The sequence below is a fragment of the Erythrolamprus reginae genome, chromosome 3, assembly GCF_031021105.1.
Source record: "Erythrolamprus reginae isolate rEryReg1 chromosome 3, rEryReg1.hap1, whole genome shotgun sequence".
Classification (NCBI taxonomy): Eukaryota; Metazoa; Chordata; class Lepidosauria; order Squamata; family Dipsadidae; genus Erythrolamprus; species Erythrolamprus reginae.
In genome coordinates, this window is record NC_091952.1 from 258783187 (window position 1) to 258809305 (window position 26119).

The following is a 26119-nucleotide window of genomic DNA, read 5'->3' on the forward strand; positions in this document are numbered from 1 at the left end:
GAGTTTCTCTTGGGAAAGCAGAGGTTTGAGTGGCAGGCTTCCCTCTTTATTGGTCCCTCTCCCTCGTCCGCCCCCTCCTCAATCAGGTTCTTTTGTCAGTTTCAATCCATAAAAGAAGACACCTCCGGAGCGTCTCTGATTATTGCCACCAGGCGGGTCGACTGGTTGGTGTTCGCCTGTGCCGGGCAGGGGCCAGGGGGCTCTTCAGCCCGGAGGGGCCCCTCCGATTCCTGCCCTGGCAGCCCCTGGCCTCTGCCCTGGGCCTCCACCAGCCCGCCTGCCCCGCCTTCAAGGGTAGCTGTCGGTGTAGGAAAGCTTTGGGATGAAGTACTTGTGCACCAGCTGCTGCCTGGCGGCGAGAGTCCTGGGTGGCTCCGGCTTCTTGGAGCGGGAGGGGAAGGGCTGCAGGGTGATCTTTGGCAGCGGGAGCTTCACGAAGGGCACGAAGCCTTTCATGAGGTTGCGGGGGAAGATGAAGGGGAAGTAGAAGCCTGCGTTGGGAGGAAGCACACGGCACAGGAGGGGAGGAGCTTCGCCCCTGGCCAGAGACGGGCTCCTACCTGCGGCCACCACGATGATGAATCAGCAGCGAAGCAGAAGCCTACACAGCTGACCAACCACAGGCCGCTCAAGGGGTAGGTCAGCATCTGCAGGGTGGCTCTCAAGCGGCGGAGGAGAAAACGCTCCTGGCTTTCCTGGACCGTCCAGGACATTGACCCCCATCCCTGAACCACAGGCGGGCCGGTCAGAAAGCCAGAGGAAGCCACCGGCTGCTGTCCTTGGACTGCCGGGCATTAGGTGGATTGGCACAGGCAGCACCAGCAGCACCACACTTGGCAAGGAGGCACCCAGGAAGGTGCCACACACTTTCCGGCCCTCTTGCCCACTGCCGAAGGGGGGAAAGGAGGAGCCACCCGGACACTCACGCTCGGAAATCCTCTTTCTCAGCATTGCGTTGGTTTCCCCGAGGCGTAGGATCGCTTTGGTCCTCCTGTCGCAGAGAAGGAAGAACTCTCTAGAAACCCAGCACAGTGGGATCCACCAACCAAGGAGGGAGGAGAAGGCCGCGCGGACTCTCCTATGCTCACCGAGGCTGGCCACCCTGTATCCAAGGGGTGCCCTGAGATGGGCAAACCGGAGTAGCCAAAGGGGCTGCGGCCTTGCAGAGTGTGCAGCAGACCAATCTGGGACTTTCCTTCTGTCCTCTGGACTCAGCTCTCCTTCCACTGCTGCCGTCCTCCACCGCCTTTGGGTGGGGCTCCCCCTCTTAATTCCAGAACCATCCCAGCCAGGGCAGCCCGGAGGTGGGTTGGACCTGCAGGGCCTTCTCGCCCCATTTCCTCAGGGAAAATCCACCAAGGCCAGGGGCCGACAATTTCACCCCCGTTGAGCGTTTGGCGTCCCAAGGTGACGGAGATTTGCACAAGGAAGTCTTGTTGCAACGGTAGCACGGATGGGCCGCAGCTCACTTGGCCAGCAGAGCAACTGGGGAGCGGGAGGGAGGTCTCCAGTTCCCCTCAGCTGGTGCCCCAAAACTCCCACCAGCCCAGACGCCCTGCAGAGGCAGAGCCGCCCGCCACAGCATCCCTGAAGCGGGCACCTGGGCTGCAGGTGGCTCAGATCCCGCCACTTACTTCTGAATGTGGGGCAGCGCCAGGACCGTGTCCCGAGGGGACTCTGCTTTCGGAGGGGCAGCCTTTTCCACCTTCGCCAGTTCCTTCTTCAGCTGCTGCTCCATAAAATAGTGGATGGCATCAAGGGGGCGGACGGGCTGGAGGAGGAGAGAGAGGGACGGGTCAGCCACGGGGCCCAAACGGAGTCACCGGCGCTTCTGTGCTTTGCTTTCTTTGGGCCTTGAATCACAACGGCCACTGGGGCAAAAACAGGAAGCAAGAGAGCCGGGCAGACCGCTCCATCCTGACCCTGGTGCAACTTCCGAATGCCCTTCAAGGGCAGCCCAATGTAGAGCGCATGGCGGCAGTCCAGATAGGAAGCCACCCAAAGTTTGAGGGGCTGTGAGCGTGGTGTGACAGGGAGAATACGGAGGAGGGCGTTACGGTGATCGGGAGTCCGTGGTGCCCTCGGAGCCGGGTTGTTTTCCTGCCGACGTTTCATGACCCAACTAGGGAACATCATCATGACCTATAAAGCCCCACATGGCATCAGACCAGAAGACCTCCGGGGCCGCCTTCTGCCGCACGGATCCCAGTGACCGATTAGGTCCCATAGAGTTGGTCTTCTCCGGGTCCTGTTGACTAAACAATGCCGTCTGGCGGGACCTAGGGGAAGAGCCTTCTCTGTGGCAGCCCCGCCCCTCTGGAATGAGGCCCCCCACAGAGATTCGATTTGCCCCCACCCTCCCCGTCTTCCGCAAGATGTTAAAGACCCACTTATGTCACCAGGCCTGGGGGGACTGATCCCCCCCTTCTGCTGATTATACCACTTGAGAATGGTTTGATTGTATAGTATTGATTGTTTTTTAATATTAAGGGGTTTTAATTCTATCTTTTACTAATATTAGATTTGTACCACTGTTTATTGTATTTTATATTGTTGTGAGCCACCCTGAGTCCTCGGAGAGGAGCGGCATACAAATCTAATAAATAATAATAATAATAATAATTATTATTATTATTATTATTATTATTTATTACCTAGTTGGATAATGAAACCTCTTCAAGAAAAACGACCAACCCCTCATTTCGACTCTGAACTACAAACATTCTCCTTTCTGGCCCTTGTGGCTCTTGCACAGTCAATGCAAGTGGCGCCCTGTGTTTTTGCCCCTCAGAAGAGGAGGGGGTGCTGCTATTGAGGTCCAAGGGGTCGCGACCCTCAAAGCTTTGCCAAAGGAGGTTTCAAGGGGGCCTCAAGCTGCTCCCACAAGGATGCACCCAGGAAGGGTCCCTAGCAGCCCCCCAGCCATCTCCCAGCCTGGCTCAAGGCCCCCTCCCACGCCGGGCTGTGCACCATGGGTGGGCTTCCTTCCAGGAAGGCAGGATGCTAACAGGCCCTTGAAGCAAGAGGATGTAGCCTCACCTGTTTGTCTTCAAAGCTGGCCTTCCCCTGCGCCTCCTCCTCGCTTTCCGTCTCCTCCTGAGTCCAAAGAGGAGAGACAAGGCGGTGAGAGCCCACCCAGGCCCACCCTCATCCCCTCCTGGTGGCCAAGCGGAGAGGCGGAAGAAAGGACGATGGGTTGTCCCCTTAGGAGGTGAGACACGGCCCCCTCCCTGGGCAGTTTGGAAGGCAATAGAGGCCCAGAGAACCATTGGCTTCGGCATCATCACGGAGAAAATCTAAGAACAGCTTTAATGGCAACACAACCCATCAAAATGACAAGCACAATTTGTCCCCACTAAATCGAGGAACATTGCAAGTCAGGGCGGGCAGAATGGCAGCTATGGACGGTTCTGGCCGCTTGATTGTAATCTAGACACTTGGCAACCTGTGTGTGTTTACAACCGATTGCTCCCCACAATCACATAATGGCCATTTGCAGCCCCCCTTGCTGGCTTCTGGGGAAGGTTGCCCAGCCCCTCTGCCCTTGCTGCACCCCAAGCCCTCCTGCAAACTCTCCCCTTGCACCGTCCTTCCGGAACCCCCCCCAGTCCACGTGGAACCTCTTGTGCAGCCTTGTGCCCCCTCCCCAACCCACTGTGCCTCTCACACGCCCTCCCTGACCTCTCACGCACCCACTCGCAACCTCCCCAATCTTTGTACCTCCTCCCTGACCCTCGCACGCCCCTCCACCCTCACAGCACACCCTCGCTCCCTCCCCCCACCCAGCAGTAGCCACTTTGCGGGGGGGGGGGGAGGCAGCCTGGGACCCACAACTTCCCGCTGGCTTTGCTTGCTGAATGCAAAAGAGGAGGTGAAGGTTGGGGAGGGGTTTTTCCTGTGCGGCCGATGGGGGGTTATCCAGGACCCGAACTCTCCTCCTGTCTCAAGGGAAGGCTGGGCCTTACCTTGTGGGCAGCCTTGGCCGGCTTCCCAACCAGCTTCCTGGGCTTTTTTGGGGTCTTCTCTGGCTTCTTCCTCTCCTGGGGCTAAAGAGCACAACTGTCAGGGGTCTGCAAGCACGGGAGCCCCCACCTGGGGAGCTGCTATGTCTATAAATGCCCGTGAAGAACTCTCTCCATGTGGATGTGACCACCGGTTTCCCTGAGAGAGCTGGGGGTGGGGTCTCTTCCTTGGCATTGCCTGAGGCTGACCAACAAGGGGGAGACCCAGAGGGGCTTCCCTGACCAGAGTGGGGGAGCCAAGCTGCACCCACTGGGCAGGGCTGGGAGGGCGGAGTCTGAGCTGGAGCCCACCTTGGGGCCTGTGTCCACAGCAGGCCCCTTCCCGGAAACGGCCTCTTCTTCGGACTGGCGAGCTCTGTGTTCCTGGAGAAAGGAAAGCCAGGCCTAAGCCACGTGGCCCACTTTTCAGCAAAGGGGAAACTCCCCCCCACCCACACTCAGAAGTGGTAAAGGCCTGAGGAGCTCTCCTGCCCGCTCAGGTCCTCCTTGCTGGCCACCCTGAACAGAACCCCCCTCCCCTTTCACAAGGCTCCCAGCCACGGCCCTTCTGCTGAGTGGACCCTTCCCTGCGCACTGCTGTCCCCTTGGAGGGAGTCTGCTGGGGAGCCGAGAGGGCTGGCACCCCTCCTTCCCATCTGGGCTGACCCATATGGCCCAGTTCCTCAGGGGGAAGGAGGCTCCGACTGCTTTGAATGTGGATCCCTGTTAGTACTATGCACAAAACAGTTGGTTTTGGACTATATAAACAAGCTAACAATAAATGTTTGTTTGTATTGAAGTACTATAACTTTAAGAGGTAGTGTTGCAAATGGCCATAAGAGGGAGCCAGAAAGCATGATTCTCTGATCTCTCTGCTCCCTCCCTGTTCTTTCGGTTGATTCACTGTGAGTGATGTAGTAAACTCTGTGTGTTCGATGGTAGTTTAATGGATTTGTCAGCTGCATTGCATGTCTGATATGTAAGGCAAAGGCAGGCTTGTAATATTGTTATTGCATCGAGAGATATTTAGGCTGTTTGAATGTGTATGATGGGACTGTTTAACCTGACTGTGCTATTTCTAAAGTAAACACTAATTGGACTTTAATGGATAGAAACATAGAAACATAGAAGTCTGACGGCAGAAAAAGACCTCATGGTCCATCTAGTCTGCCCTTATACTATTTCCTGTATTTTATCTTAGGATGGATATATGTTTATCCCAGGCATGTTTAAATTCAGTTACTGTGGATTGACCAACCACATCTACTGGAAGTTTGTTCCAAGGATCTACCACTCTTTCAGTCAAATAATATTTTCTCACGCTGCTTCTGATCTTTTCCCCAACTAACCTCAGATTGTGCCCCCTTGTTCTTGTGTTCACTTCCCTATGAAAAACACTTCCCTCCTGGACCTTATTTAACCCTTCAACATATTTAAATGCTTCGATCGTGTCCCCCCTTTCTATTTTGTATGACTGAGCAATTACTCCTCTCTCCTGGACCTCTGCTGGGATCCCACGTTTCCCCCTGTGCCTGGGTCGTTGACAAGGGTCGTTCTGCACAAACTCCCACCCTTTGCCTTCCACCCTACTGCAACCACTTTCCCCCCAGACCACGGGAAGATGTGTACATCGCAGCCACACCACACATGCAACACCCAGTTTTGTTTTTGCTGGGAAACAGAGGCAAAGGTTTCGGCTGCCGGGGGGGAGGGGGCAGGGGGAAGCACGCGCAGAGGGTTGGAGGGCAGCACCTTGAAAATCCTGATCATCTCGTCCAACCACTGGCTGCTGAGTTTCCGGGCGGTCTTTTTGGAGTCCTCCATTCCCACCACCCAGGAGTTCATCTCCTTGAAGAAAAAATTGTGGGGGTCCTGCAGCCCCAACTCCTTGAACATGTCCTTGAAGACGGCCCTGGAGGTGGGGAGGGGGTGGGGGGAGAGGAGGGCATTCCTTAGCTGGAGTTTCATACCAACAGCACAGCCACAAAACATCACCGGGAGCACCTCGCTCCTGGCGCTGCCCAACCTCCCGCCACAGGAGTTGGGGGGCATCACACCCAGTGCACAACGCTACCACGGGACCCACGGCAGGAGAGGGACCTTCAAAGCAGCCAGGAGCTGCCCTTCGGAGCTGTGGGGCAGCAGCTCAGGGGGTCGACCAGCACAAGGGCATCTCAGCATCTTCTCAGCATCTCGGAGAGGAACGTGGCCACAACCGGCAGCCGCCATGTGCCACGCAGCTGAGAAGCAGCATCACACCTGAGCTCACGGAAGGTCCAACCTCCTCTGCAGTAGGCCCAGCCCTGCCCAGCCCCTAGGGTCTACCGTCCCAGGAAGATACAGCTCCTCCTGGGCCGAGGAAGAGCAATTTCCCCAGGCGGGGAAGCTGCAGGCCAAATGGTCCTGCGGGGCCCTCACCGGGCGGAGGGGGAAGCCATCACATAACAGGACATCAGCTCCACCATCAAGTCCAGGCTGTCCCTGTCCAGGTGAAGCAGGACGCGCAGAGCAGCCAGGATGAACCTCTCCTGGTCCGTGTCCTAGAAAGGGGAGGGGGACGCACCTTAGCTGGCAGGGCAGGGCCACCATTCCCTCCCTCCTTCCCCACAGGGCTGGGATGCGGCGGGTGTCTCTCTCTCTCGTGTGGACCCCTGCTCTGCCCAGAGGGAGCGTCCAGGTCCCAGGAAGCATCCAAATTTAAATCAGAATCCCCAGTCAAGGCATTCCTCAAAGGTCCAATTTATTTCTGGAGCCTCCTGGCACCGAATCAGTTGGAAGTTCACATGCCTTGCCCCGCCCCCACCCACAAACTTGTCACATTGACCACTCAGGTTGTGCCAGCGTGGCCATTCCTTCGTCTGCTTCCACCCAGGGGGTGGGCACAGGATGGCCTTGAACCTCTCGAGAGAAGGCTTTGTGGCTGCACCGGCTCCCTCCTGAAAATCCCCCCTCCCAAGTTCCCACCAACATCTGGCCTTCTGCAGATAGTGTGGCAAAGCCTTGATTCATCACCAACCTCTGCACCACTGGGGGCATCCGGGCCCCTCCGCCCCGGGCCCCCTCCCCAGCCCCAGTGGCAGAGCAGCCTCACCTCCACAATTGGGGGGGTGCCTTCCTGGTTGAGCAACTCGATGAGGGTGCTCTGGATCCACCGCTTCGTCCTGTCCTCCAGCTGGTCCTTCAGGTAGGTGATGGCGCTCAGCACCTCTGTCTTGGTCTGGAAGTCGCAGGTGACCAGAGACTCCTGCAGCTTCCTCACCAAGACCTTCAGGGGCATCTCGGGGCGGATTCCCTGCGGAAAGGGGAGAGACCCCCTCAGTAGCCACAGCAGCAGGAGGAGGAGGAGGCCGAGACAGCTGGAGTCAAGCCCACCTGGGGGGGTGAGGGACGGGAGGGAGGGGTTGATGTTCCAGAGGAAGGGGGTCCATTGCAAAAGAAGCCCTGGGTCCCACCAGACAAAGCCCCCTTGGAGAGGGGACCCAGAACATTCCTCTTCCACTAGATTGGATGGGATTGGATGGTCACCAGGAAGGGCGGCTCCTTTCAGGTAACTGGGCCCTATGCCAAAATGTTCATGAAAGACAGGCAAGGGGGCAGCCCCCCATTCACAAGGGGAAGGATGCACTGGGCACCCCAGCCAGCCCACCCCCTGAACCCAAACCCTTGGACCTCTCGGGCCTCTTCCAACTCTCCACAAGATCTAAGCTGCCTATTGGGCTCAACGGTTATTTTTTTTTTTAATATAGCAACTGGACAGCCCAAGTATTTACATTAAAAACAATAAAAATAAAAAAAGGCAAAACATGACTTATACCAGGGATGGCGAACCTTTTTTTCTTTGGGTGCTGAAAGAACATGGGCATGCGCTATCACTCATGTGTGAGTACCCACACCCATCATTCAATGCCCAGGGAGGGCGAAAACAGCTCCCCCTGCCTCCTGCAGGCCAGAAACAGCCTGTTCCCCAACTTCTGGTGGGCCCAGTAGGCTCGTGTTTCACCCTCCCAAAGGCTTCTGCAGAACCAGGGGAGGGTAAAAGCGGCCTCCCCGCTCCCCCTGGAGGCTCCCTGGAAGCCAAAAACGCCCCCCCCAGAGACTCTGTGTGAGCACACACATGCATGTTGGAGCTGAGCTGTGGCAACGGCTCGCGTGCCAGCAGATATGGCTCCATGTGCCACCTGTGACACCCGTGCCCAAGATTCACCATCACTGACTTATACAAACATATAAACATAATCAATATATATCAAATCTTAAACAACAATTCACACAGTGGTGTATGTGGATGATATTGTTAATTTATAATTGATAGTCCATATTTTCCCCCATTCATTTCAATTAATAGTGTAGCCAAAATTTTGGGCCCATGCAACCATGGGACCCTTAACCTGTTCTTCTATCATTTCATAATTTAGCACAAATTTATATAGTTTGGAAATTACCTTTTTGTCTCTGCCCAATAATATTTTATCCAATTTGTTCACTTTTTGAAATCCTATTTTATTCTTATCTTTCTTATATTTGGATTTTACCTTTAAATAATGTATCCAATCTATAACAACCCTTTTATTTTGTAAATCAAGTTGAAATTAATTTATTGTTTTCATTCAATAGTTGTTCATAGATTAGTATTTTGTTTGTGTATTAGGAGAAATTAGGGCTTCTGTTTGGGTCTTTGTCCCCTGTCTGGTTTCCAGTTTAGTGTAACAAGCTGACATCGCCACTATCCGTGCACAGGTTCACTTCCGCATTGGGGGCACTGAGTGGTCGGTCGGTCAGTGAGTGACTAGGACTGGAGGCCCTTCCAGGTTGAGCCCCAAGGGGGGCAATTTTTCTATCAATAAAGGCAAAGGTTTCCACTGCGAGGGGTCTCTGGCTCTAGAGGGAGGGGCTCATCTCCACCGCCTGGGGTCCGAGAAGGGCCGGCATTGTCCAAAGAGGCTTCAGTGGCCATGTGGCCAGCATGGCTCTATGTCGAGGCACACAGGACACTCTTGGCCTTCCCACCAAAGTGGTACCTATTTATCTACTTGCACTTGCAAGCTCTCAAACTGCTTGGCGGGCAGGAGTAGTAACGGGAGCTCAGCCCTCCATGCGGTCCTTGGGCCTTCAACATAGGCAGTCGACATCTGTCTTTCAACCGCTGAGCCATCGCGGGCCCTTTTCCATCAACGGAGCTCACTCGCCCAAGCCAAGCCCATCCCCAAGAAGGATGCGGTGGGACCGGGAAGTAAAAGATGTGGGGGAGGGCAAGGACTCCCTTGGGGTCTCTGTGGAAGGGCCCCCCCCGTCTCACCTCTGGGAAGAGATTCTGGAACCACTCCTGGTCCACAAAGGGCATCGCAAACACCGGCACCGTCGGCTGTGGTTCTGCATACTGGGACTCATCCAGCTGGGTCAGGAACACCCCAGACACGGTCTGAAATCAAAGAGGGGGGGGGGCTCAAGCACTTGAGACAGCGTGTGGACAATGAGCACATTCGTGGTGTCCTGCTGGCTGCCTCTGAGACCGGGCAGCCGCCTTGGGACGCCCGCCTGGGGAGCCCAGCCGTGGGGAGGGCACCTTCTTTATGGAGAGGGCATCCTCCTTGGCTGGCGTGATCCAGGGCTTGGAGGGGGTCTTGGAGGGGGTCTCCAGGCCCACCAGCACCGGTTCTTCCTCGGACAGTTCGTCCTCATCAAAGGTCCACATCAAACTGGCCTTCGAGGAGCTCTCGGACACCTGACCAGCAAAGGAAGGGAAGGGGTCCCTCACAGCCTCCCCTGGGGACAGAGCCCACAGCCAGAGCCCCCCATACTGGCCCCCAAACCCAGCCACCTCTCTCCACCCGCTTTGAAGGACGCTGAAAGAAGTGGACACTCCACCCACGGCCCATGACAGCCAGGGAGGGTCCTCAGGCCCCTTGCAGCAAAGACCTCCTCCTCCCCTCAGGCAGATGGTCTTCCTGCCCAGACCCCGAAGGCCGGCTGGCCTTCCCAGAGGCTCCGTTTCTCAGCTGAGAAGAGGGGACGGACTTCCAGGTGGGGGCAACCCAACTCTGTAAATCCTGCAGTGGGAGCCGCCCACTGGGAAGGGGACTGTAACACAAGGGCAGAGCTCAGGCCAGTCTCCCATTCTGCAGAGTGGCCGGCTCAGCCAGGGGTGGGGGGTGGGGATGGGGGTGGGGTCTTCTGAGTTCAGGCCATCTGGCACCCTGCACGCTTCTCAACACTCCCCCCCTTCACATGTGCAGATTCTGCACCTCAAAATCGCTTTCATCCTTGTGGTGAAGTTGGAGCTCAGGACGCTCCTCTGTAACCTCCCCCACATGGCCAGTCGATGACCTCCTGACCCCTGGCACTGCTCGTTCTCTCCCACTGGCTTCCCACCACACGACGACGGGAATACCAACTTCCCCCATGAACGTTCCCCACGAGAGCTTTGTGCCCCGTGTAGCCTTCCTCTATGGATAACCCTCCTACTCCAGAAGTCCGCTAATGGTTCTCCAGAACCTGTCAGAGCCTGCTGGATTTCACCCCTGGAAGGGGGCAGGGGAAGGGTCAGGCATGCCCCCCCTCCGGTATTTCTAAAGAACCACCACCTGGTGCCACTTGCTGTGCCCAAAGGGGTCCCAGCCTCCCCCAAGGGTCTTCTTACCTTCTGGGGTCCGATCACCTGCACCAGCTTCTCCGCCACCAGCAGGTCCATGCTGTGGAGCTGCTGGGTGACCACGGAGTTGGGGATGAAGCCGGAGGTTATTTTGGGCAGCTGGAAGCTCTTCTGGAGACGAGGAAGGGGGGAGAGTTGGCCAGCAGTCCTCCCAAGCGTTCGCCTCCCCCCGCAGTGGGCGGGGTCTCCCAGTTGGGCCCCCACAAGGGGCCCCTCCCTCCCTGTCAGTAGAACCACCTTCTCTGGGGGGTTTCAGAAGCTTGGGGCTCATTTGAAAGAACCACTGGGAGGGGGCAGCACAGGTAGGAAAATACCCCCCCCTCTAATATCACTGTCAGGAGGTAGGGTATGCAACCTATACAGTCCTATTGGAATTGGGCGGCATATAAATGTCAGAAATAAATAAATAAGTAACCCTCTTACTCTTGGCTTGTGGGGGGGGGAATAAAGCCTGTGAATCCCAAGATACGACACCCGCTGTAAGTGTGGGGCCACAGGGCCCGATCCCCTCTGAGCGGGAGGCCTGAGAAGCCCCCTTCGGACTCTGTGGCTTTACGGTCAAGCAACTCAGCACCCAGCTTGGTTCTGCTGCGAAGCAAGGGGGGTGTCACAGGGTGAGCCCCCCCCAAAGAGAAACCACAAGGGCCCCCTGAGTGCTACTTGCCATAGGGGCTGACAATGGGGAGAACCGGGGGACTACCTGCAGATACCCTGCTGAGGAGAGTTGTGGGTGGTGGGCAATGCGACTCCCCCTCCCCCTGCACAGGGCACCCCCTGGTTTGGCCCCTTGCTGGCTGAGGGAAGGGCAGGTGTGAGGCTTCGCTCGCATCCGGCACAAAGAGTGATGGACTCTGAGGACGCAGAGACGGTGGAGGGGCGAGGGAGGGGTCCTGTATTCTTGGCGCCTGAGAGTGACATTGACGAGGGCTCAGGGTCGGAACGACAGACAGGGCCCTCAACACTGCCTGACAGGAGCGAATCAGCACTTCCTGTCAACAATTAGTTTATTTATTTGTTATTATTTATTAATTGGATTTGTATGCTGCCCCTCTCTGAAGACTCGGAGTTAGCATTTCCAGGGCTGAGTGACTCAGGGAGGACCTAGCTTTTGGATGCCAGGGTTCGAAGTTCATGTAAAAGACACGAAGGGTTGGCTAGGAGAAGAGTCACTCTTAAGTAGCCTTCGGGGCTCTGGGTCTGTTTTTCCTGTTGCAGTAAATGAGGTTGGATGTGTGTCATTTTAGAAGAGCTGTACGTGCGTGTGTGTACATACACTTTATATAGTAGATAATGTATATTTTTGTGTGTCTGTGTGTAATATGTATGTACACAAATGGCATGTATGCATAGCATTGAAGAGTCTATTTTGGATGTCTAGTAATAGTAAGTAGAGAGGGAAATTGTATCTCTTGGAGGTGAAGAAAGGCCAGGCACCCTCCTCACCCTAAGCCTTGATGTGAGTGACGTCAGGTTGGCCGCCTTTAAGCCAGTCACATGACCTTTAAGCCACCCCTGGGTCACATGATCACCAAGCACTCCCAGCTGGTCACATGGCTGGCAAGCCACACCCACAAAATAAGCCACGCCCACAGTGTGGTAGTAAAAAAATTTTTTTGCAGCCCTTCCCTTCCACGAAGCCTTTGCTCACCTCGACGGAGAGGCTGCTGGGCCTCTCGGGAAAGAAGCCTTTGACAATGGCGGACGACTGGGCGCTCTTCAAACGTACGCTGGGGGCCGGGGACATCTGGGACTCCCGGCTCGGCTGCACCGACACCGATTCCCTAAAGACCACGCTCTGGATGCGAGACACCATGAGAGGCCGGGTGGCCTCCTTTCCTTTCTCTCTCGCTGCAAAGGCCGCCCAGGGCTCCCACCCCCACCGGGAACCCAGAGCCCCCTGCCCTCCTTTGAAAGGCTCCCGGGGCCAGAGAGTGGAGGGGGCGTGAGGATGCCATCTCCGGAAGCTTCCTCCAGGGGCCGCACCCCACCAGGCCTTGGGGAGGGAGGCATTGCTGGGTCAACATTTCCTGACTTTGCTGAGCCAGGGGGGGCAGTCAGCAGCTGAAAGTGCCCCCCCCCACGCACACTCTGGGAGAGTAGGTCTTCAGTCCTCCCCCCTCCACACTCTGCCCCGGACAGGGCCTTCTTCCTCTTAGCCCCCGGCTGGCGCTCTCTTCCATCTCTGGGGCCTGAAATGCGCCAACACCTGCCGGGCCAACCAAAACCCTGGTGCACAGAACTGGACATTGACTAGAATACCTGCAGAAAGAGAAGCGACAAGGAAGATTGTGGACGGTGCTGAACTGACCAGGCTGACAGTGAAAATCAAAGATAAAGAAGACTCGGAAATTTTATGAATGGGTTAGAAAATAAAAATGGATGAAATAAATAATTATTATGAAATTAATGAAAAAGAAAGAAATAGAAGGAAACCTGGGTGACCAAAACAAGGAGCGAGGGGTCAGCTGTAGGTAATTACGTGACACACGCTTAAGGTTTCAGGATATGAATGCTAGAATCAAAAAGGAGGAAAATTTGTATAACTGACAGGTTTTTTTATTTTTTGTTGTTGTTAGATTAAAACTAGCCGTTGAAGTAAAATGTTAATTTTTTTTCTCTATAAAATCTATTCTTATTAGTTTGGATGTCAGATAGATGGAATAAACATTGATGAGGTGAAAATAGGATTTAGGATGTTTTTTTATTAATCATTTACAGTATTTTTGGGAGTATAAGACACACCTTAGTTTTTGGGACAGAAAATAGGGAAAATAATCTGCTTACCAGGTATTCATCTGACCAGCGTCCTTAGTCTGGTCAGCTTCAGCACATTATTTTATCCCCTGGTTAAAGGCTTAAAAAAACCCTTATTTGCAGAGAGTAACAATGAAAGAGCTTGCAAGCAGGTTAAGAGCTGGGAACATCGTTAGCACCTGGTTAGGGCTGGAAAGAAACTTATTTGGAGCAAGTTAGAGCAATGAAAAGACCCTGCAAAGACTCAGGGCTTGGAAAACATTCTTTGCAGAGAGTAACAATGAAAGGGCCTGCAAGGGGGTAAGAGCTGGGAAGATCGTTAGCAGTTAGTTAGGGCTGAAAAATAAAACTACATTCAAAATATATGACACTCCCAAATTATCAGCCTCTTTTAGGGAGGAAAAAAGTGTGTCTTATACTCCAAAAAATACCGTATATTAGAATATACAAGCATATTGTTAGTCATTGATGATGTAGGTATGTTTTTTATGGAGAAAAAAATAAAAAATTATACCTAAAATCCTGATGGGTGCACAGCAGTTGGGGGCTGGGGGGCTGGGCAGCTGCAGTGGCCCCTTACCTTTTGGCTCCTGAAGCGCCTGGAGGGGGTTTCTGAGATGACCGAGGCCAGAGCCTCCAACGTCGTAACCCGGCTCAAGGGCTCTGCGGGCTGAGGGAAAGCAGGCATCTCAGCGGGCTCTGGACACGATCCCACCTTTTGCCCCCTCTGCAGGATGGACAGACCTGCTTCCGGCCTCCCAGACTGGCCTCCCAGCGCTGTGGCCCCTCCTCAACCTTTCTGGGGCAGAGCGTGGGGGGCCCCTGCTCTTCAGGATTATTAGATCCAGAGGGGGAGCCTGAAAGAGCCCCGGTCTTGGTGGGGTTGTGAGTGCTCCCTGTCCACTTCGGGTCAAGTCAGATTCTGAGGAGGATGAGCCAGGCCCCTCTGGATGACCTGGGCCGGGGGGGGGGGGTTGCCTGCTGATGCTGAGAGCGAGAGTGAGGGAGAAAGTGACCTGAGTGAACCCAAGGAGCCACTAGAGGGGGCTGATGTGACAATGGGAGAGTGGTCCAAGTGGGAGGGTGAGGAAGACATGAGAGTGGAAAGTCAGTGGACAGACCCTCGCTATAGGAGGCTGCTGAGCAGGCGGGAGGAGTTGCACTTCCAGGCAGTATAAAGGCAAAGGGTTTTGGGAAAAGGGGTGTGGAGTTTCAACACCGTTCGTGGAAGAATAGTTAGAGGGGGGGGGTGCTTGAACAAGGCTTGAAAAACACCATGCGTCCCTCACTCAAAGACGTTCTTTGCTGGGTGATGTTTTTCCCTGAGATTCCGGAGAGCTGCTCTGTTCTCTTGGATGATGAACGGACTCTGTTCTCTGTGGGGGCTTCGCCCCCTTGTGTCCCTGCCAGGCTTCCTGCTGCTGATGCCCATAACAAGTGTGACTTTACGCGTGTGACACAGGGGCCTTTTGAGCCGGTGGGAACAGGGGCTGGGACCCCGTTGCAGAGGCAAAGGGAGGGGGAGGGTCCTCAAAGGGGAATGGCAGCCTCCCTCCCCCGCCCGGGGCCTCACCGTGGGCGCCTCCACCGAGGGCTCCCTCAGCTCGAGCTGGTAGCTTTGCCTGCGGTCTCTTGCCGAAAGGGGCCGGAGGGTCTCCAGTGTCAGGGCGGCTTCAGCCCTCCCCCGGGAGGGGCTCTCCAGCGTCCTGGCATAGGAGGGGGGCAGCGCTGACATCCACCTGAGAGAGGCCAGGGAGGGGGCGTTCAGGGCCTGGCCGGAGGGGCTTCAGGGGCCCCAACCGCCCAGAGCCCCCCCTCCCTCCCCAGCTGCCAGGAGCCCTTCCCCACTTTGCAATTACGAACCTGCTGAAGGGAAATGCAATTACATTTGGAGCTGGAAACAGCCCTCTTGGCTGGACCCCACTTTAATGACCACCCCTCTTTTTCTGGAATGAGGCCCCCAGCGTGCCCCCCGCCCCCAAGGCTTTCCACCCTCCCTCCAATCTGCAGACCCTGCTCACCCTCTTCCTCTTCATCCGGAGGCTGGCAGGGACGGCAAGGGAGGAGGTGAAGTGCAGGGAGGGGCTGTCATCCTGGGGTGGGGGGAGGAAGAAAGGGGCACAGCTCAGGAAACACCTCGCCTGGGGGGCTGGTCCTGGCCACAGCCGTGGGGTGGAGGGTGACAGTGCAGAGGTGAGGCTGCCCAGGGGGGGTCCCGGTGTGTGGGGGAAGGGAGTGCAGCCTTGGGGGCCCCCACAAGATGGAAAAAGAGGAGACCCAGTAGGGACTGGCTGCCCCACACCCCAGACTCCAGCCAATAACAATAGCAATATCACTTGGACTTATAGACCGCTTCCTGGTGCTTCTACGGCCCCCCTCTCAGTGGTTGGCATAGAGTCAGCTCTTGCCCCACAACTATCTGGGTCCTCATTTGACCCACCTCGGAAGGAGGGAAGGCTGAGTCATGGGGAGATTTGAACCGCTGAAACTACAGCCAGCAGTCAGCAGAAGCAGCTTGCAGTACTGCACTCTCACCACTGCACCACCCAGAGACTTTACCGCAAATAAGGAGGCGCTGATCTCAAGGCTCCTGGGCTTCGCATAGCACTTCAGAAACATGTGGGAGACGGAGGGTCCGCAGGGGGCCGAGAGGGCGTCCATCAGGCCCAGGGACTCCAGCACGTAATCAGCATCAAAGGGGTCCTCCTCAGGGATCTGTGGGGGGGGAGGAGGAAGGGTGGGGCTGAAAGGGGATCCAGCCCAGAGGACCCACAGAAGTGGCCGGGAGGGGTCCATGCCCTCCACCCCCGCCCTCAGCAGCCCCGCCAGCCACAGCAGCGCCACCTGCAGGTTGAGCTGCTCCTTGTAGAAGAAGCCGAGGTAGCAGCGGAAGGCCTCCGCTCGCATCTCTTTGGTCAGCGGCCGCTTCTTGGCCGAGCTGACCTTCCCTTCCTGCAGCAGCCTGAGGTCCTGGTTCCTCTCCGCCAGCTGGGCCATGCCCTGCAAAAAGGACCCCCCAGCTCAGGCCTCCGAGCGGCCCCCCTCTGCCCCCCAGCCCGACTGCAGCCGCCCCCAGCCTCTCTCCCCCCAGGAGGACTGACCTCCACCTTGAGCTTGGCTTCCCTGACCTCCCTGGACTCCTTCAGGGCCACCTGGAAGGCGCTGGAGATGCTGGAGCTGCAGAAAGAGGAAGCGGGTCCTTCTCCTGGCGGCCCCCAGCCCGCTTCCCTCTTCCCCCCTCCCTTCCTGCACTGGAGCTGCAGCTGCTCCACCACAACAGGTGCCTCTTCATAGAGGCCACCTCATGCCCCCCCCCCCCCTGCAAAGCTAGAATGACCCCAGGAGAGGCTCCAGCAAATTCTTAGCCCCAGGAGGAGGTTTCCATCCACATAGCAGGATGCTCTCCACTCCAGGGGAGGCCCTCCCTCCCCTCCCTCCCTCCCCTTCCTTCCTTCCTTCCTCCCTCTCCTTCCTTCCTCCCTCTCCTTCCTCCCTCCCTCCCCTTCCTTCCTTCCTTCCTCCCTCTCCTCCCTCCCTCTCCTTCCTCCCTCCCTCCCCTTCCTTCCTTCCTCCCTCTCCTGCCTGCCTGTCTTCCTCCCTCTCTCCCTCTCCTTCCTTCCTCCCTCCCTCCCCTTCCTCCCTCCCTCCCTCCCCTTCCTTCCTCCCTCCCTCCCTCTCCTTCCTCCCTCCCTCCCTTCCTCCCTCCCCTTCCTTCCTTCCTCCCTCTCCTGCCTGCCTGTCTTCCTCCCTCCCTCCCCTTCCTTCCTTCCTCCCTCCCTCCCCTTCCTCCCTCCCTCTCCTTCCTCCCTCCCTCCCTTCCTTCCTCCCTCCCCTTCCTTCCTTCCTCCCTCTCCTTCCTTCCTTCCTCCCTCTCCTGCCTGCCTGTCTTCCTCCCTCCCTCCCCTTCCTTCCTCCCTCCCTCCCCTTCCTTCCTTCCTCCCTCCCTCTCCTTCCTCCCTCCCTCCCTCCCTTCCTTCCTCCCTCCCCTTCCTTCCTTCCTCCCTCTCCTGCCTGCCTGTCTTCCTCCCTCCCTCCCCTTCCTTCCTCCCTCCCTCCCCTTCCTTCCTTCCTCCCTCTCCTGCCTGCCTGTCTTCCTCCCCTCCCTCCCCTTCCTTCCTTCCTCCCTCCCCTCCCTCCCTCCCTCCCCTTCCTTCCTCCCTCCCCTTCCTTCCTTCCTCCCTCTCCTGCCTGCCTGTCTTCCTCCCTCCCTCCCCTTCCTTCCTCCCTCCCTCCCCTTCCTTCCTTCCTCCCTCCCTCTCCTTCCTCCCTCCCCTTCCTTCCTTCCTCCCTCTCCTGCCTGCCTGTCTTCCTCCCTCCCTCCCCTTCCTTCCTCCCTCCCTCCCCTTCCTTCCTCCCTCCCTCCCCTTCCTTCCTCCCTCCCTCTCCTTCCTCCCTCCCTTCCTTCCTCCCTCCCCTTCCTTCCTTCCTCCCTCTCCTGCCTGCCTGTCTTCCTCCCTCCCTCCCCTTCCTTCCTCCCTCCCTCCCCTTCCTTCCTCCCTCCCTCTCCTTCCTCCCTCCCTCCCTCCCCTTCCTTCCTCCCTCCCTCTCCTTCCTTCCTCCCTCCCTCCCCTTCCTTCCTCCCTCCCTTCCTTCTTTCCTTCCTCCCTCCCTCCCTCCCCTTCCTTCCTTCCTCACTCTCCTGCCTGCCTGCCTTCCTCCCTCCCTCCCCTTCCTCCCTCCCTCCCTCTCCTCCCTCCCTCCCTTCCTCCCTCCCTCCCCTTCCTTCTTTCCTTCCTCCCTCCCTCCCCTTCCTTCCTTCCTCCCTCTCCTGCCTGCCTGCCTTCCTCCCTCCCTCTCCTTCCTCCCTCCCTCTCCTTCCTCCCTCTCCTCCCTCCCTTCCTCCCTCCCTCCCTCTCCTTCCTCCCTCCCTCTCCTCCCTCCCTCTCCTCCCTCCCTTCCTTCCTCCCTCCCTCCCCTTCCTTCCTCCTTCCCTCCCTTCCTCCCTCCCTCCCTCTCCTTCCTCCCTCCCTTCCTTCTTTCCTTAAAAACATCCATCCATCTCTCGTTCCTGATTACTGGTCAGAGCAGAGTGTTGCTGCTCAATGACCCCAGGCCTGGTGACCAAGCCATGTTTTGAAGGACTTTTGCAAGACCAGGGGGGTGGAGGCAGGCGTGAATCTCCCCGTTTCCCTGTATGGTCCAATTGGTCACTGGGATGTATGAGGCAGGAGATGGTCCCATAAATAATCTGGTCCGGAGCCGTGTAGGACTTCGTAGCCGATAGCCAAGCCCTTGAGCTGCGTCCGGAGACCGATCGGGGGCCAGTGCCGCTTCCCTCTTCCTGGGCTCTCCTTCACGCCCCTTCCAGCACCTGCCTCTTCCCTTCGGGCACCTCACACCTTTAGGACTCCCCGGCTAGACACTGGGATGCCACTGAGGCAGGAGACCCAGCTGGGTGACTCTATGCCAGCCCCCCCGTCTCTCAGCTCTGCAAAGAAGGGGGCCAGCGCAAGGCCGCCTCTGGAAACGCTGCCAAGGGAACCGCAGGCCTCCAAGCGGAGGGTGGCGCGAAGGCGTGCATGGACGCGACAGGCGCTCATTCACGTGTACAAAGCAGCACCGACGCAACCTGTAGGTGTCCCAAGGCGAAGGAGCGCACAGGAGCAATGGGCGCAGAGACTGTGATGGTGTGTGTGTATCCCAGGACTTCTGGTCTGATGCTCAGGGATCTACACAGCAGGCGCGCCCAATGATAGCTACCCCCCCGCCCCCTCGGCCAGGCCCAAGAGCCTACTCAGACGTCTTCACGGGTATCTCCTGCCTCAAGCGACGGTTGTTGTCTTCCACCAGGGCCTCAATGGTGGACGGGCTGATGGGCAATGAGACATCCTCCAGGGGCGCCAGGAACTCCGCCCACAGCAGCTGAAAGACGGTTCGATTAGATTATCGCTTATGTAATTGAATTTGAATTTATATTCCACCCGCTCCGTGAGGATTCAGGGCAGCTTACAACAATAATTCTAAAACAGTATAATCAGATTAAAACATTTCATAATAATAATAAAACCCTACAATACAATCACTCCATTCATACCCCAAACAGCCCAATCAATTCGTGTCTCGGCTGGATAAAGAGGTGGCAATTCACACGACCCCCAAGGCGGCTGGCAAAGACCCAGGTTTTCGAGGCTTTTTAGAAGCCCAGTAGGGCAGACCTTGGGGGAGGGGTAGTTGGTTCCAAAGATTAGATTGTTAGAGTTGGAAGGGACCTTGGAGGTCATCCAGTCAAACCCCCCGCTCAAGCAGCAGTCCCTACATCATTTCAGACAAGTGGGCGTGCATAAGCGCACCAGAGTGCCTTCCGTCCCCTGTCCCACAGTCTCCTATAGCTCATATTCCTCCTCTACTATATCCTCTATTGTGTATTATTGTGTATTGGACAAAATAAATATAAATAAATAAATAAATAAATAAGTGGCAGTCCAGTCTCCTTTTGAAAGTCTCAAGTGGTGGAGCTCCCACGACCTCCGCAGGCCACTTCTGTTCCACTGTTTGACCCCTCTCACTTCGAGATCCAGAGATGCAGACCCATAATACCCTGCACCTTCAGGGGACCAGAGCACCTTGGTCCCCACCCATGGTGCCACCTGGTTCCACGTGGGGCTGCCGTCTGGACCCACCTGCATCTGGTAGTAGCTGGGCAGGTACTTGGTGTGAGGGATGAGGTACAGGTGCTGCTCCAGGCCCACCAGCAGGTCCCCCTTGTGGTTGGCGAAGGCCAGGCTCTCCGGGAGGGTGTTCAGCTTCAGGTGCCTGCAGGTAAGGGGCCCCTGCAGGTAAGGCTTGGGCTCTGGACCCCCAGATGGGAGGAAGAGAGAGGAGGTCCACAGAATGTGTGAGATACCCCCCCTCCAACTGCTGTAAGAGAGAACAGCAAGAAAGCGCAGAAACAGCCCCAAGCTTCTCTATGGGGTGATATCCCGCCACTACGGGAGACAGGCTGCAACCAGGCCAAGCAGAGGGGGCATTTGGAGAGCAGCCCCAATAATTGTCTGTTTGGAGCCAAGCTGGATGACCCTCCAGGATGGGACTACTGACGGAGGGCAGAGTCCAGGAGGGCAGAGTCCAGGGGAAGAGCTCAGCACCGCACTGTGATGTGGGCCAAGCCACTCCCCTTTGCTCGTGCAGGGTTAGGGGGGCAAGCTGCACCTACATGCTGCCCTCCAGGAACCAGGTCCTCGACTTTCCTCCACCCTGGCCCTCACCGGAGCAGCTTGTTCTTGTGGTCCCAGATCTTCACCGACCCATCCCGGCTGGATGAGGCAAAGAGCTTCAGGTTTGGGCAGCAGCAGAGTCCTGGGAAGAGGGCATTGGACACACAGTGAGCGGTGGGGGAGGGGGAGGATGGAGCTGAGACTGAGAGAATAATCTATAGAATCTAGGCATCTCAGGCCTAGATGGATACAACACACTCTTATTAGAGTACTAAACTTCCGACCTTTTGGACAGCGGTCCTTGCCAGAAAAACAAACAGTACAAAAAACATGTTTACATCCTGTATCAAGATGAAGAAATCCTATTGTTGAGGCCAATAAACATTCATAAACAGGATAAATAACTTGATGGATTAATCTAGAGAGTTCCAAGGAACTATGATGAAATTGGATGCAAGACAACCCCATATATGGACAGGAGGAAGGGGGTGTAAATTAGACATGAAACTACTATAAAAGATGGTTCTTGGAGTTAGGTACTTTACCTTTTTGAGTACACCTTTTGAGTGTCTCCAATTGGTCCTGATATGATACAGTATTATCATATTGGTGTCTTTATGTTATGTTTGATATATGTTATGTGTTGATATATGTTATGTTTAATAAATGTTTCTATGATATATATATCATGTGGTCTTTTAGCTTTTATTCTCATGGTCTGGGGAATTTTTTTAACAATTGGCGCCCAACGTGGGGCCCGAGAACTTTTTTCCTGGATGGAGGACGAGAGAAACCTGGCAGGGCCCTTACTGGAGTTTTTTCCAGTGGCTGGTTTTCTCTTGCTTCCATGTCCAGGAATTAGCTTCTTTTCGAACTGAGAGGCCAAGAGAATAAGAGATTTCCCGGGGAAAAATTGCAGCTGCCGGCGAGAGCAAGCGTCCTTGGTGAGTAAAGGTGGCCAAGGGGTCTGATCCTGAGTTGGTGATATGCACTAGCATGATTGAATACATGTGGGCACGCAGAGCATGTGAGAGAAATGTCTCTATATTTGTGCTGGGTTCTTGTGCACGAGAACTAATTTAAAACACATGTTGGGTGGTGACACTGTGGAGTAAGAGTTTTAAAGGGATCAGAGTGGATATTTACATAGTTGAATATCGGTTTGCTTATGTTTCACTTCAGGGTGAACATTTATGTCATAATGAAACAGGGATTTTATTATGGAACAAAAATATGGGTGTTGACTTTAAATTTAGGACATAGCGTATGCTAGGAATGGGTTTCGTCTAAATTAAAAATAACAGCGGATGCTGTGATTGGAAGTTTTGTTTGTTTTTCTTCTTTCTTTTTCTTTCCCCCTCTCTGACAAAGGATGACGGCTGCTGGTAAGTTGTATCTTGAAGAGCAGAATGGTGTCTTTATGGGGAGATAGCAGCTGTGCTATGTAATATTTTGTCCTTTTGCTGGTATGGTTTAAGAAGTGTAATACATATGGTTATAGTTAGCTTGCTGGTAAAGCGGAAAGATTATTGCAAGAGGTGTAGGGAAGTCTAACTGATATTCTTGAATTCTTGAGAAATAGAGCTTTTGATAAATGTGATTAATAATCGAAGATAGAGGTTTCGGGTGAGCAGATGGTAAGTACTTAGGGTTTTTTTTGTTTTATGAATTGGAGTTGAGGCTGTATGTGTAGGGTTTATAATATTGCTTGTTTAAAACAAGGAATGTGAGAATGTGAGGCTGTCTTGAAGTTAAGTGGGTTGACAGGCTGTGTTTTCTTTTTGAGGAAGTAAGTTGTTAATTGTTGAGGGGCTATTGTTGTTCCTGGGATAGTTTGGTGCAGTAGGTTTGAAGGAGAATTAATTGATTGCAGCAGGCTTGGTTTATAAGCAGCTGGAGATAAGGGGATTTGTGGATATTTGTTATTTGAGAGAGTAGAAAATTTAAATATTGTATTGGGATAGATGGCATGTGTTTAATACACAGGTGAAAGGTTTGCAGTTCTGTGGCTGAGTTGTTACGTTTATTTGTTATGTATATTAAGAGGTTGAGGATGAGAAAGAGTTATAAAGGGTTTTTTATGGCTTTATGTGGCAGTTGGAGGGAATTCCGTATTGGTGAATTCCAAGATTAGTGTATAGATGTGGATATGAAAGAGGGTTTTTTTTCTATGCATAGTAGAGTGTATGTTTTACATATGATGAACTGGAGTCCAGTATTGAGGAGAATAACTGGCTATTTTTGATGTTTTTTGATATAAGTGTTTATCTTGGTTGGAATCAGAGAACTGAGATGGAATGTCAAGCCTACTAAGTTACTAGTAATTACTTATTAAGTTAAAGGAAAAGCTAACACTGTATCTCTAAAACAACCTAGTCAAGATACATAGCAGGAATTGGATTTTCTTTAACAATTGCCTTTTATATCTGTTGGAGGTAATAGTCTCTTATTGTATGCCCATAAGAAAATTGCTAGCTGGGAGATTTTGATATTTTATTTTATTGTAAAAAGCTTTGATTATGAATTATGAATTGTACACAAATCTGATAAATGAAATAAAGTACTGGTAGGGAGTCTTGTGGTGTTATGAAATGAAGATGTTTAATTGTTGCTGTGACAATTGTGGCTGGATTTTACAATGCTCGTAAGGAAGCTAAACATTTTAGGAAATTTTTTTACAATTGAGTAGAATTCGATGATAGATACTTGTTTTCTGAATTAAATCTGTGGCATCATTGAATACAGCTGAGAAGCTCGTGTAGATTTAGATAAATTGGTTCTGTGACAATAGATTTTTGCACTGTATGGTAACGTATTTCTGGATTTGGCTCTGTTTTAAGGGAAGAGAAAGTTGTTTATGAGTGTATGAATGTTGATTGTGCAACATTTTTTTCTTTTATACATTATTTTCTCTCTGTGGTTTGTAATCTGAGAGAATGCAAGGAAGTGTGGTTGTTTTGTACAGCATGGTATAAGTAGTGTTTATACATATGTTTGGGATTGTGGTTCCGTGTTTTATATTGTTTATTGATGAAGAAATACTTCTATGTGAAAACTGTTAGAAGATATGATGTGAGATGATACGTATGAGGATGCTGGAGTGCAGCCAGCGATTACATAAGTGGAGATTGTCATTTTTATGAGTTGGTAGAGAGCTGTTTGCTGAAGAAAGGGGGTTGGATTAGATGACCTTTGAGGTCCCTTCCAACTCTGGCTGTTGTAATAGTAGTGTTGGTATTTGGGTTGTTTGTGGTAGTAAATGTTGGGTTAGCTACAGAATGTAATAAAAAGTGTATAGCTACATTAGATAAAACTGTTGTGATTTAGAAGACAGGTAGTTTTGATAGTTTTGGATTGATGATTTCCTGTGGTGAAGGAAGGTGTTAGAGGCTGAAGGCATTTGAATGGATTAGTATAGACTGGTAGGGTGTTTGTTTATAGTATAATTTTGTTTAGCTCCTAGTAAGTGAACTGGGAAAGGTTTTGTTAAAGGGGAATGTTTTACAAATATAACAAAATTGGATAGAAGAGATTTAACAAGCAGTGGTAGTAAGCAATGTATGTGATAAGTAGGGGGTTTTATATGCTGTCTGAGAAAAATAAAGCTGAATGATCAGTGTGACTGATTATAAGAAATGCATGTATAAGATGTGGATTATTGAGTAAAGATGAGGTGCTGTAAAAGAGGTGGTAGGGAAGAAGAAGGACAACTAATTTAACTTAGTGTGAGAAATATGTTGGACATATGCATGAAAGGATGCATAACTGTTTTCCATTCATTGTGAAAGAAAGTTTGTTTTTGATTGAGTGTGAATGAGTGTATATACTAAAACATGAATATTGGAATAACATAAATAAGGGAATACAGTGGTTGGGATGAATAACCTGATACTGTTGATAACAAAAGTAAATCTGGTGTACCTGGTGAAGAAGGTACTCCAGGACAAGCTGATATTAGTAGTAGTCAGCCCTGCTGGCTTTAGTGGTGTTGCTGGTGTTTTTTTTTTTGTTTTGAATTACTTGGTTTTCCTGTTGACCAGGAACCTCCAGGCAAGCCTGGTGAACCTGGTTAAACAGGGCCTCAAGGTTTTTGTGGTTCAATAGGTTCTTTTTGGAGAATCTGGATCTTGTGATCCAGGGTCTTATGGCAAATATGGTGATACAAGGTTTAGGTGGTGCTACTAGTCCCCACTGGTGAACCTGGTCTGATGGGTCTATGAGGTCTTCCAGGACAATTTGGAAGCCCAGGTCTAGGTCTTCCTGGTTCAACTGGACCTGATGGTTGCCCTGGTCCAGCTGATCCAGCTGGTCCACAAGGTGAACCTGGTAATATTGTATTCCCAGGACCAAAGGGTCTTTAATGGTGAACTTGGAAAAACTGGAGAGGAGGGTATTTCTGGATCTCAATGTACTGTTTGAATTCAAAGGAATGAGAGGACTAATTGTAGTAGGTAACCTGCTGGCTGGTTATTTCAGTGAATTGAGTGGGGGGAAAAAAAATGCCAGCAGTTGAGATTTGTATTTGGGTAAGAATTGAATCCTTTAAGTGGATGGGTGAAAGCATTTTCATTTGTAATGATAAATACTTAAGATGAGAGTGAATATAATAGTGAAACAAATATGCCTTGGTATGGAAAAGTATATGTATATTAATAATGTATATTAATAATGATAGAGGTACACGTTTTATGGTATATTTAGTAGAATAGGGAACTGAGAAGGATTCCCTTCTGTCTGAGTGTATTTGGCAAAGGCTGGGGAGAAAATTGAATCCCAGAAGCAGTATAAAGTTATAACAACTTTGAAACGTTTACCTTTAGCATTTGTATGTGTATAAATGATTGTGCAATGTATATTTAAGTGTGTAATACTGGAACGAGATGCACTGAGATGCTAAATTGTCTCTGAAACAACTAAAAGAAACTTGTCCCAGTTTTTTCTCGTTTAAGGTCTGACGGGCTGGTGGCTTATTTACAAGTGCATAATTTTAAAAGTGGTGACTGATTCCTGAGTGAAAACCTTTTAAACACAACTGGAAGCTTATTTGGGACTGTCCATTGAAAAGACTGATAATGATTGAGATGACTGTGCATGCCATGGACACATATGAAGGGTTTTATGCCTGAAGGAATGGACTTTGTCAGTTTATCAGTGTCTCCCGGAAGCAGAGTGAGAGAAAGGACTGAGAAACCTTTTAATGTTTTTTTTTACATAAATGGAACTTTGGAGGGTGGATTTATGAATCTGGGTATGAATGATTTATTTTTGCCATTGTCATTCTCATAGAGAAGAGGATATATCTGAATGAGTCACATTTATGTTGTGTAAATTTGTGGATGTAAGCCCCTGAATTCAGAGTGTTAGTGTATACAATACTGTCACATATACACATGACATGCAACTATACGCTGGGGGGGGGCCTAGTACACATAATACATAGCAGCATGAATGTGATAATAAAGTTGGTGATTGTTTTGAGGAATGTTATACTGTACACAAAGGGATGGGATCAGAGGCTGTGTTATCTAATCACCTGGTGATAGGATAGCAGCTCTGTTTCC

At 52.7% G+C, this 26119-nt stretch overlaps 1 protein-coding gene across 2 annotated transcripts; it reads right to left on the bottom strand.

Annotated features, from left to right (window-relative positions):
- Positions 1 to 20703, bottom strand: WDR97 (WD repeat domain 97). Of its 2 annotated transcripts, XM_070748471.1 has the most exons (22): positions 20610 to 20703; positions 20025 to 20157; positions 19139 to 19266; positions 16506 to 16581; positions 16249 to 16404; positions 15964 to 16119; positions 15426 to 15497; positions 14978 to 15143; positions 13985 to 14074; positions 12299 to 12445; positions 10639 to 10761; positions 9565 to 9723; positions 9298 to 9420; positions 7093 to 7293; positions 6420 to 6541; positions 5754 to 5913; positions 4314 to 4385; positions 3966 to 4046; positions 3040 to 3096; positions 1635 to 1771; positions 927 to 991; positions 1 to 491 (listed from the first exon to the last, which is right to left on the bottom strand). In XM_070748471.1, the coding sequence occupies exons 8-22, from the start codon at positions 15137 to 15139 to the stop codon at positions 289 to 291; spliced, it is 1902 nt and encodes a 633-aa protein (XP_070604572.1). In that variant the 5' UTR covers positions 15140 to 15143; positions 15426 to 15497; positions 15964 to 16119; positions 16249 to 16404; positions 16506 to 16581; positions 19139 to 19266; positions 20025 to 20157; positions 20610 to 20703; the 3' UTR covers positions 1 to 288. The 2 variants fall into 2 exon arrangements, with proteins under 2 accessions (XP_070604572.1, XP_070604573.1); XM_070748472.1 differs by lacking the exons at positions 14978 to 15143; positions 15426 to 15497; positions 15964 to 16119; ... (3 more) ...; positions 20025 to 20157; positions 20610 to 20703 and having other exon boundaries at positions 12299 to 12909; positions 13985 to 14060.
- Between the last annotated feature and the right edge of the window lie 5416 nt (positions 20704 to 26119).